At 41.6% G+C, this 12,017-nt stretch overlaps 2 protein-coding genes across 3 annotated transcripts in view; one reads left to right on the top strand and one right to left on the bottom strand.

Moving 5' to 3' along the window:
* Positions 1 to 1,870: 1,870 nt before the first annotated feature.
* Positions 1,871 to 5,130, top strand: LOC123508825. The gene is made up of 4 exons (XM_045262751.1): positions 1,871 to 1,995; positions 2,411 to 2,589; positions 2,904 to 2,933; positions 4,270 to 5,130. The coding sequence occupies exons 1-4, from the start codon at positions 1,977 to 1,979 to the stop codon at positions 5,128 to 5,130; spliced, it is 1,089 nt and encodes a 362-aa protein (XP_045118686.1). The 5' UTR covers positions 1,871 to 1,976.
* Positions 5,131 to 5,434: 304 nt separating this feature from the next.
* LOC123508824 (protein ALP1-like) overlaps positions 5,435 to 12,017 on the bottom strand; it is a 17,471-nt gene continuing 10,888 nt past the window's right edge. The window contains exons 2-3 of one of the 2 annotated variants that reach the window (XM_045262750.1): positions 7,386 to 7,444; positions 5,435 to 6,785 (exon numbers count right to left, since the gene is read on the bottom strand). In XM_045262750.1, coding sequence (XP_045118685.1) covers positions 5,771 to 6,785; positions 7,386 to 7,444 — 1,074 coding nt within the window. In that variant the 3' untranslated portion in view covers positions 5,435 to 5,770. Of the gene's footprint in view, positions 6,786 to 7,385; positions 7,719 to 12,017 lie in introns of those variants that run through there. The other variant, XM_045262749.1, reaches the window with a different exon arrangement.

Genomic DNA, 12,017 nt, shown 5'->3' with positions numbered 1-12,017 from the left:
GTGATGTAATACATATTCCTCTGTATCAATTTTATGAAAATGAATGTATGTACAGAAAAGGCCAGAGAGAGATATGTGGAATTTATTCCGAGAGAGAATGTGTGTGTGTGTGTGTGTGTGTGTGTGTGTGTGTGTGTAAGAGAGAGAGAGAGAGAGAGAGAGAGAGAGAGAGAGAGAGAGAGAATGTAATGCTACTTGCTTTAATTAATCTCGTAATGTGTTTCCATAGTGCATTTGCTCTGTCTGTATGTCCAGTTCGTGCCGTATGTGAATGTGGTGGAGTCGCCAACAGGCGTTCAGGTGCATGGCTTGCTGCCTCACGTCCTCAGAATTATAGCTCAGCACATTGGCTTCTGGTGAGTACTTCATTAGTTATTTTTTGACACACACACACACACACACACACACAAGGCGCGTTTTTGATAGTCCACGCTTAAGGCAGCCTTAAGCCTGGCTCAAGGCTGACGTCATTTTGTGTTCTTTCATGTCCCCAAACTTGAGCCAGAGTGTAGCCCGCCTTAAGGCAGGGCCGGCCAAACTCAAGCCAGCTGCAGAGCAGGCTCGACTTTCCGCTAGCCAGTTGTGACGTCACATGTAAATAAACAATGATAAGACAACATGGCGTCTACCAGAGGAAGGTGCGTATTCTGAAGTGCCTCATGCAGAGGTTTGACGTTATTATTACTTGTTATGATTAGTAATGGCTGTGCACATGTGCTACAGGTATTTGTGTGCACAATTATATATAACATTTGGTTTGTCAGTTGCATGCAGTGTTTCATAGTCAGGTTCAAATATTGTGTTGAAGGTTCCATGTTTCTGCTGCCTTAAAAAGGACTTTGGGAGAGGTTAGGTCTGCTGGTCTGTCAAATTGAAAAACAAAATGGGTTTCCTGAATGTGAAATAACTTGATCCAAGTAGATAGGTGAGTTGTCTATCTCTTATTAATCACAGCAATTTTTGAATAAACGAATGTCAAAATAATTAAAAGCACAGTAATACAAATCTAATGTTACCAGGAGAAATATATCACTCCTATAAAAATCATTTAGGCCAATCTAACTCCCAAAATAACCAGAATTCTTGAAGCTGATATACCTCTAAGTTTTAGCTGATAACCATTCCCATTCCTAAACCAATTTCGGCACCTATACACCCAGAAGAGTTTTGTACCTTCCATTTTCAAATGACATTTATGAATATGGCTCAATACCCATTCTTTACAGTTTCGTGTGTCCAGTTTGTGATAAACCGTATGAGCAACAGTCGCAGGCAGAAGTGTGTATTGCATCGCATTTTGGACATGGTTTTGTAACTCCTCTCACCCATGAAGAAGACAGGGAGAAGATAGAAGTAAAAAGGTTTGATATATTGTCATGTTTTTTTTTAATTGTAATAGTCTTTATTATATTCTTTCTAGGATAAAAGTCAAGTATGGTAGGTCCACTGCCTGATTATGATGAATTAAAATAGATAGGAAGGTGTTTGGCTGGGAAATTTGCTTCAAATGTAATATTAACCCATGCTCATCAGGTACTCTTACGGACATTGCAACACACTGTACAATACTCAAGAACTGGCATCATCCTGCATTGCAAGGCATTTGGCCTTATTATTATATTTGCACAGGTTACAAAGTCTCAGTTTCTCAATTTTCTTGTTCTTGGATATTGGCCAAATGTCTTTTTGTTTGCTGTACTTTATTTTACGGCAAAGTATGCAGCCTTTACAAAACTAGTAGCCCCACTGCAAACTAAACTTTATCTAAGGTTATGAATCAGTACTGGTATGATAAATGATAGATTTTGACTCATTAAAAGGAAGAGGAAATCTTGCAAAAGTTCTAATATATACCCATGTTCATCAGGTACTCCTGTGGTCACTGCAAGACAGTGTATGATACTGAAGACCGAGCGTCACTGTGTTTTGTACGCCATCTTGCACAAGATGCTTGGAATGCAACATAATCCAGTGAAATGGATTCAACCCCTATAGGTGAATATAGCACTTCAGTTTATTGAAGTTATAGAATGTAGTCCCTCAATTCCTTCTAAGGTTAAGAGCAGTATTATAGTATTGATAATAATGCTAAGAAAGTTAAACTATCCTCTGTGTCAAAATGACCTCATGTTAATTTCTGAAGAGTCTAGAAAAGCAAAGGCAATAAACTTCACAAAAATTTCAAAAGTTGTACAGTACCATTTCAGTTGGGATAATCTGTATGGACAACACATGTTGTGAATCCAGAAAACTATTTTGTTAGTGTTACAAATGGTGTTCTGTCATGGTATAATTTCAGCATGTTTTGCTTAAGTAAAGGGTCAAGTGTTGAAAGAACGACTCCTCTGGAGTATTTTGAATTGATACTGACATTTTTATTTTTTATTTATTTATTTTTTTTTTCCGTCAGACTCACAGTTGCATACCAGTACATCAGAACAGTACAGTGGCCAGCGGCAAACACCGTGGACAGAAGATACTGTCGACATACTGCTGAGAGCTGTGAGGGATGCATTCCCACGTTTGGATGGGAAGCTGGAGAAGAGAGACCGTGTGTGGCGTGACATTTTTGCTGTTGTTTCACCTCAAGTGAGTAGAAACTACAGTTGTTTATAACTTTAAATGCAGGGAGAGCAGGACAATTCTCAAATACAGTATGTAGGTTTTTGATCCTTGATACCTTGTCCTAAGGGTTTTTAAGGTGTCCCTTTTATTGCTCTCGTCTCTTTAATCAGAGAAACCTTTCAGTTGTGAATTATTTTCGTTACATACCTTAATTAATTGAGTAGGAAGCTGAAAATTATACATGAAAACAATAAATAGGATGGATGGTTGTGGATAATGTAGATAAATATGTTTTACCTCCTACACTACTGATTCCTTATCATTACTTAAATTTTCAGCCTCATCATGTGGATTTATTAACATTAGTGGTAGGTAATGCTGCACTTGTTTATATTGCATTCCATACCAGTAGAATTACTTGTCTTTAGCTTTGGTGGTGGAAACCTAGGTTAGGTATAAATAACACAGTTTTGTACTGTACTGAACATGTGATACACAAACCATAATGCACTGTGTGGGATAATAATAAATGTGTTTCTTTGCTGCATGATCATGCTTCAATGCATAACTATTCTGCCCTTATTCCAGCATATGCATGTCTTAAGGTAAATGTCGTTCACATGTTTCAGAGTTATATATTTAAAATTAAAATTCAATAATGTTGATTCTTACGTCAGTGTTACTGCTAACCATGTAAGCAATAATCATGCAAGCCTTTGCTTACTGAAATAACGTTTTGTGTCATTATACTCCTGTCGTGAGCATGAATGTATGTTGGGTTATGAGGTACTGTTTAAGGTACATTAATGAGTATGAATGATTTGTACATAAGCTGAGGTATTTTACCTGAGATTTTTCTTTCACTAGGCATGAACAAACATGTAAATACATACTTGTACTGATATATAAATTTCATATACATATACTGACCAAAACTAATGCCTAAAACACACCATTACTACAAACAAACAAAACACCTTATCTCATAACACACAGAGATGATTCAAAACTTCAACAAAGCTCACATAACCCAAAATGCATGTATCATGTGTCAATGTCAAAGTGCTGATGCTCTCTGTGCTTAGTGCTGATCATTTAGTTTAGGGTTCAATCCCGGGTGGGTCATGTGAGATCTCTGTGCTTAGCCCTATGAATCAGACACAAAGTTTTGTAATGTCCTCCATTTAGGTATTATTTTACAAGCCTGGCAGGGTGTGGGTAGGACCTGACATGGGTCACGGAATGGGATGTGCGGACGGAATGAGATGTGCGGACTGGGATATGAACCTCCATCACCAGCCCCTCTCTGCCATTGGTGAACACTGCACCCAACCACTGGCCCACCATACTGGATTTAAAGTATAATTATGCAACATTATTGCGGGTCATTTGCAGGGAAATTACAGCTGTATACCCCTACACTCAGCAGCCCACATTACAACTTTCCTAATGATATGCACATTAGTATAAGTTCTTCCATAATATGGAAGCTTATGAAATAAGGCTGTAATTTAAAAAAATGAACTTACAATAGAGGTTCAAGAAATGTCATAACTTTCATGTTATATTATTAAAGTGGCAATACTGGTGGACGGTATACATCTAATAAATTTGGTGAAGGTGCAAATGGAAGTTGTAGAACTAAGGAATTAAGTTAATAGGCATTTACTGTGCTGTTATCTCAGACCATCTTCTTCTTTTCAGGTCCCTGGGGCTACTATGCAACAGTGTAAAGTGAAGTGGAAAAATTTAAGGTATGCCTTCATGCGTTATATTGAAAACATGAAGACAACAGGAGCTCGTAAACTGCATGTACCCCAGGGATACGATCTTCTTTGTTCATTCCTTGGTGAACGACCCATCACACACCCTAGAACTGAGAGGTGTGGCCTTGAGAATGAACAATTACGTGATGCTCTAGTTACAGGAACCACAACTATCAAGACTGTAACTCCTGTTGCAGGAGCCTCAGGTGTCAGCAGGATTGTCACTCCTGTTGCAGGACCATCAGGTGTCAGCAGAGCTGACACTCCTGTTGCAGGACCATCAGGTGTCAGCAGGATTGTCACTCCTGTTGCAGGACCATCAGGTGTCAGCAGGGCTGACACTCCTGTTGCAGGACCATCAGGTGTCAGCAGGATTGTCACTCCAGTTGCAGGACCATCAGGTGTCAGCAGAGCTGACACTCCTGTTGCAGGACCATCAGGTGTCAGCAGAGCTACCACTCCTGCATCAATGTCTGATCCTGATGACCCGCCACCATTATTAAATATCCCTGAAGTGAGGCAGTCAGTTAAGAGGAAGAAAATAAGACCACCATCACAGTCAAAAAGATTTGAATTAATGCAAAAGGAGAGTTTAGAACAGGTGAAAGCCTCTAGGAGTAAAATGGAAAACTTTTTGGCAATACAGGAAGAGTGGATTAAAAAGAAGGAAGAGGCAATGGAAAAGAATAGAATGTTTCAGGAGGAAGTCCTTAAAAACAAGAAATTACTGGAAATAGAAGAAAAGAAATTAGAAGTCCTGAAAGAGTTGCTTGAATTGCAGAGAAATAGAAAGAAATAGAGATCCCTTACTGCTCAGTGTGTAAGAGCGTGCCTGTGCCCCAGTTGTGACGGAGCTCATTAAACTATAAGCTAGCCAGGCTCAGTGACAGATCACAAACAATTATAAGGAAAGTTTGTAATTATTTTCAGTAAACTGGTACAAATAATTTAAGTAAATTTTAGTACAAATAGCCAAAGTACAAAATATATTTGTTTGTAAATGTGTGAAAATCTTTCAATTATTTTTATATGATAAATAATGCCACGTCAACACGGTCGAGCATTGCTGAGCAGTCTGTGCCGTTGTGATGTCAGAAATGGAGAAATAGCAAGAGTTTTACATTTCTGATGTATATTTCTCCATTTCTGACGTCACACCATACCCAGACTTCCGAGCAGTGCTTGACCGTGTGGACGTGGCATAAGAACTGTAAATAATAATGTTACAAAAGCTTAAAGTTATGCAACAGTGTAAACAGGGTTGTTGATTTTTTTTTGTATCATTAAAAAAATCAAATAAATCAGATTTTTTTTTATTTAAATTGGATTTATTTGATTTAAATTGTTTTTTTTATATATTTTATACTAAACAAAATAATAGACTAAATATGTATATATTTGTTTACATTGAAATATCCTCTGCCAACCAACTCACTCAATTAGAGCTGCATAGCAATGAAGTTACTTTTCTCCATCCCACCTATGTCAGGGAGATTTATTTCTGCAGCAACATCATGGTGATCTTCAGGATCAATCTCTATCCCATCCCTTATCAGTATGCTTTCTTCTTCAGGGTTTTGCAGTGTGATATTGTGCAAAATGCATGCAGCTTTAATTATCTTGGGTATTCTATCAATGTCTGCATCAACATACTTTAAACGCCTGAACCTGCCTTTTAGGTAGCCAAACGCATTTTCAATTACATGTCTGGTTTGGGACAATTTCCTATTAAAGTTCTTCTGCTGCTGCGTTAATCTACCAGTGTCTCTGAATGGAGTCAAAAGATGATCGGAGCGTTGGAAGGCAGAGTCACCAATAATGTGATAATTAATTGAGGGAAAGATATTTAAAGGGGAATTAGACATCACACTGTATAGTTCAGTATTCTTAAAAACTCTACTGTCATGAGCAGAACCAGGAAAACCTACATCAATGAAAGTAAATAATAATTCAGAATTGCACACTGCCATCAAATTTACACTATGTCTGTTGGTTCTGTTAATGTAGTCAGCTTGGGCCTCTGTTGGTGCTTTTATTTGTATGTGGCACCCATCCAAAGCACCAACAACCCCAGGAAACCCTGCCATGAATTTAAATTTAGTTGAATTTTCTTTTGCTTCAGTCATGGTTGGCCATTTAATGTAATTATATCCTACATTACAAATAATGTTTATGAACAATTGCACAGAACTGAACACAGTACTTTCTGATAGGCCAAATAACTCAGCCATTTCCCGATAAGTAGCCTTATTGCCTAAGAACCACAAGCCCATCTGCAAACATTCCTTAGCAGAAACAGGAGGAGTCCCTTTGTCAGATATTGGTTTGTAGTTCTCCACAATAGTCAAAATTTGCTGAAAGGTGTCCTTTGTCACCCTCAGATTCCGGAAGAAGTCCAGATTGTCCTTCTCTTCCAGGTGCTGACTGAAGCCTTGCTGTTTTGGGTGTGACTGTCTGGTGGAAGATAAGGAAAGAAAAAATAAGGTAAGATGGTAGTTTCAGGTAGTAATTAATAGCCTAAAATTATATAGAAAAAAAAAAAGACAAAGATACCCGGTACAAGCAAAACTAAACCATCTAACCTAACCTCTCCCTGATTTAGTGGCTTAGCACTAGCATCTCATAGAAGCGTAGTACTGTTCTGTGAAGTACACCTTCATTGAAGTTGTCAAAGAAGTCTTCTGCGATGGGCTTTGATCGTTGTCGTTTCTTGGGTGACGTAAACTTCGGTGCGTGATTCTCTGCATTTTCCCTTCCTTCTCTGTTAATATTCTCCATTGTTGTTTCGCTGACGCGAGCTGCTGAAGCTGTGCGGCGATTGACTTGTGTGATGGAATCAAGAATGCTTCCAATCTCCTAATAAAAATCATATGAGTTGACTACCGTGTACTATGCTGGTTTTATTCTCATAATTACTTGTAGAATATTTATGCAGACCTTGACATATTACACTGCAAGCACTAAGCTGACCCTTTAATCATAATAGTTGGGTAGCCTGTCCTACGGGATGCTACATAAGAAAATAATACTTTTCATTTACACTGGTCACTGTACCTGGTACTTCCTGACATGACGAATGAATGCTCCATTAGCTGCTGTTGATAGTTCTGCACCAAATTGAATGCTGTTTCAGTATCATCTGGTATCTCTGGCAAGTCTGGACACATGATGGACTGGACTGTTGATGCAGGGAGGAAAGATAAGTTACAAAGCTGCAGCATATCTTGCACTTCCTGTTCGTCCGCCATCTTTATTGTTGTCATCTGTCAGCTGGTGACTGGTCACGTGATCGAAGGTCTAGCAGGTCCGTTTTCCATTGTCCCAGATTCTGCTTAAGCCTGCCTTAAGGCGAGGTCTAGCCGTAGGGGCATTAAAAAACGCAGCTTTAGTTCAAAGTCTCCAGCTAGTGCATGAATTTGATGAGGCTAAAGTGGCTGAATGGTTTGTTCGCTTCGAGAGGAGAGCCAAGGTGTTTGCTTGGTCTCGACAGAGATGGGTAGGCTTGGTTGCGAATAAACTCAAGGGAAAAGCCTTGGAAGTTTATGATAAAATGTCAGCTGATGATCTGGATGATTATGTGGAGTTTAAGGCCGACATCTTGCGGGCATATGAGCTGCGACCAGAAGCCTATCGCTTGCAATTCAGAGGAAAGAGGAAGTGAGGAAGTGACTCCTACCTCGAGTGTGCTCGTTCACTGGAGCAAGTGTTTGAGAGGTGGATTGCAAGCGAGGGTGTTGACTCTCTCGAGGCCCTGAAGGAGTTAGTAGTTATGGAGCAGTTCATCGACATTGCCGATAAGGAGCTGGTACCTCTATTGAGAGAGAAGAGGTTTAGGACTTTGAAGGAGGCTGCTACATGGGCTGATGATTATGTGTTGGCCCACCGTCCTGTGCAGCAGCCTGGGAGTTGGAGTCGTAAGGAAGATGGTTCTAAGGGAGGCCCAGGGAGTGGCGGCAGTTCTTCCTCGGGCTCTCGAAGCCACTTTAGGCGATATACTGGATTCGGCAGTAAGATGGGTTTGGGAAAACCCAGGGCCCCACCCCTCCTTCTGCGAAGGACGGGACAGCCGGGAAGGCGGCCTCTAAAACTCCCAAATATGATTACCAGCCTACGTGCTATCACTGCCGAGGAAAAGGGCATTTTAAGTTCAATTGCCCAAAGTTAGTAACAGCTGAAACTCCCAAGTCCTCGCAGAAACCAGTTGCCTTGTTGGTGTGGCCAGACCAAGTTTGTGGTGATGAGTTGACTGCTCCTTCAGGCTTTAAAAGTGAGAAGGCACGGCGTGTGCCTGAGTTGTGTTTGGAGGAGAGAGTGCAGATTGGCCCACCTGTTCCTCCCCCTGTTGCCACGCCCGCACCTAAGGATAGTGAGCTCGACTGGTGCCGTCCTTTCCTGTGTGGAGGCACGGTTGAGATTGATGGCACAAAGTATCCCGTCACCGTACTGCGTGATACGGGAGCACAGCAGTCAGTGTGCCGAAATGTCACTGGTAGGAAGGTGACATCTAGCAAGGCAGTGTTGTGTCGTGGACTTAACACTGTGGAGGAGTTCGTGACGGCTAAGGTGACGCTGTCATGTCCTCTTGCCATTGCTACGGCTCAGGTAGCAGTGGCAGACGAACTGCCAGTCGCAGGAGTGGACTTCCTGCTTGGGAATGATTAGGCTGGTGGTCGTGTATGGATCCCAACCTCTGATGAGGATGAGGTTGCTGAAGAGCTGAGAGCCTGTTACTACCCAGGAGGCTGCTAGCAGCCAGGTGGGATTAACTCCAGATGGGAGTAGCAGTGATGATGTGGTGAAGCCAGTGTTGGGCTCATCATTGAGTTCTGGTGTAGAGGCTGTCGGTGACGGCGTGGAGTCACTTGTTAATGCACCGGACTCGGCTTTGGGAGTTGTTGCTGAGTGTGAGGACGGAGTGTTGGGTGTAGCTGAGTTGTGTAGCACTCGTGCTGAGTTGCTTCCTGGTGTGGATGCTGAGAGCTCTGATGTTCAGCACAGGCCCCAGCATAAGTCAGGCAGTCTGTTGGAAGTTGGCGCCCAGGGTGGGGAGACTTCCAGTTCTGCGGGGGAGTTGGAAGTTTCTCCCCCTGTGGAGCATTGTGGAGGCAGGGAGCGAGCTGTTCCCTTGCCTGGTGACTGCACACTCGAGGTAGGAGTCACTTGCTCGCTTCCTCTTTCCTCTAAATTGCAAGCGATAGTATTCTGGTCGCAGCTCATATGCCCGGAATATGTCAGCCTTAAACTCCTCATAATCATCGAGATCATCATCTGACATTTTATCATAAACTTCCAAGGCTTTTCCTTTGAGTTTTATTCGCAACCAATCCTACTCATCTCTCTCGAGACCAAGCAAACTCCTTGGCTTTCCTCTCGAAGCGAACAAACCATTCAGCCACTTAAGACTCATCAAATTCAGGGACTAGCTGGAGACTTTGAACTAAAGTACGCTCTACACTCTGTTCTCCTCCTCCTACACTACCAACAACTCCAGGCGTACTTACTGCATGGCGACTTCTCTCCCACTCGAACTCTCTATCTTTATCTGCCCTTTCTCTCTCCATCTCTCTAGTCTCCTTCTCTGTTGCTAGTCTGTTTAACTTTCGTCTCTCTTCCACCTCTCTAGCCTCCTTCTCTGCTGCTAGTCTCTGAATTTCTTGTCTTTCCTCCATCTCTCTAGCCCCCTGCTCTGCTGCTAGTCTGTTTGACTCTCCTCTCTCTTCCGCAGCTAATCTCTTCAACTCTCGCCTCTCTTCTGCTTCTATCTCCATTTTCCTCATTTCCAGCTTCAATCGCAGTTCCTCCAGTCTGGCAGCTGACTGAACACTATCAGCAATACTGCTTGCTGGACTAGATCGTCGGGAGCCTTCCCTGCTTCCGATACTTCTGCCAGGGCTAATACATCCCACATCACCTTCACTGGGACCGCCACGTCCGTTATCATGAGACATACGTGCGTCCTCACTGACCCCACGCGCGGCCAACGACTCATCATACCCACGTGGTGAATCTCGCCGGCACACACTCGCATCCTCACCCTCCATTGGTGAGGTGAAAAGGCCAGTAACTCTCTCCATGGTGCTCACAGGGACTCGTTCTCACAAACAAAAAAATAATATAAGTAATAATACATCACACAATAACACTACACACTATAAAGCACTTGGTTTATCCTGGCGAGGTCGCCACTTTTATGTTACGTACGCCACACGGCTGCGGTTAACTGCTACAGCTCACTAGAGTGTTATTCTGGCAAAATCGCCAACTTTGTTACGGTCAGTACAGTGGGGATAATAAAACTCTCCACAGAGTCCCCACTGCTATAACTCACAGCCACCGTAACCCTCAGGTTCTTTCAAGGTCGCCAACAGTGTATAATTTCCCTCACTGTAAGGGAATCTCTTCAGAAACTCCTTCTCCTCCTGTACCCAACCAAGTAGGATTTATAAATGGTAGATGTTATGTGTAACAGGGCGAGGCCTTAATACCCCTAGAGAAACCGCCCACAAGGACAATTCCACCCACTTCCCTATGAAGTATTAATGCCTCTCCGCACGCCTTGTCCACAGACTGTGATAACTCGTCACAGACTGTGATACTCGTCTCAGACAAGTATGGCGGACGACAACTACGCACCACTGGCCTATATGAAGCCTCTCAGCATTCAATAGTGTGCGTGGCTACTACCACTACAATACAGTATACTACTGAAAGTATACAAAAGATGGTGGGGACACACAGCCGCCCACCAAACCACACTGGTGACCACGGCCACCAACAAACAAACAGGACGAGACAAAGTGTGTCTCTCCTCCGTGCCCCCACCCGAGTGGACGAACGCACCCTCTTCTTCTGAGGTTACAGTTCTGTGGGAAGTTGTGTCACACTGTGAGGTTGTGCAGAAAAAAGAGCCCCCTGTTTCAGACAGAAGTGAAGCTGAGTTTGCCAGTGGGAGTGATCAGAATGAGTTTAGGCAGTTGGTCTAGATGCAGACCATCTTCAAAATTGGATAGCCAGGCCGGCTCAGTGTCTTGCGCAAGTTTTTATCTCTTCATATGTGTAAGTGTCAATAGTATGGTTCACGATACATATATGCGAGATGTAAAAAACACTGTATTTATTTATGGCAGTTTACATATCATTTCAAATATATATATGACAGTGTTGATTATTGTGGGTATAAAAAGTAGTTATAATCGATGTGTAAGTGAAAATGCTTACTGAAGGCTAATTGCGAGGTGGTAACACATTATATGGTGTGTGGGTGCTGTGTGTGTATGATGTGCATTACATAAATCAAGTAACAACAAAAGTTCAGAGATGTCAACAATGTGAATAAAATGAAAAAGTAGTAGAATTTGTTGAATGTTACTGATAGCATGGTCTGATTGTGCCATTATTTCATGTAGCACAGGCCAGTGGCAAAACATTGAAAACATGCTCCTCAAACATGTTTATTATAAACTTATACAAGCGCGATATTACGTTTTCTATTCACGACATGTCAGGAGTACAAATCAGTGATAATGTGTTAATTGAGCTTATATATATATATATATATATATATATATATATATATATATATATATATATATATATATATATATATATATATATATATATATATATATATATATATATATATATATATATATACATATATATATATATATATATATATATATATAT

Source organism: Portunus trituberculatus, chromosome 25 (assembly GCF_017591435.1).
Source record: "Portunus trituberculatus isolate SZX2019 chromosome 25, ASM1759143v1, whole genome shotgun sequence".
NCBI classification, from domain to species: domain Eukaryota; kingdom Metazoa; phylum Arthropoda; class Malacostraca; order Decapoda; family Portunidae; genus Portunus; species Portunus trituberculatus.
The sequence above is the reverse complement of the archived record's forward strand: the minus strand, read 5'-3'. Positions and strand labels throughout refer to the sequence as shown.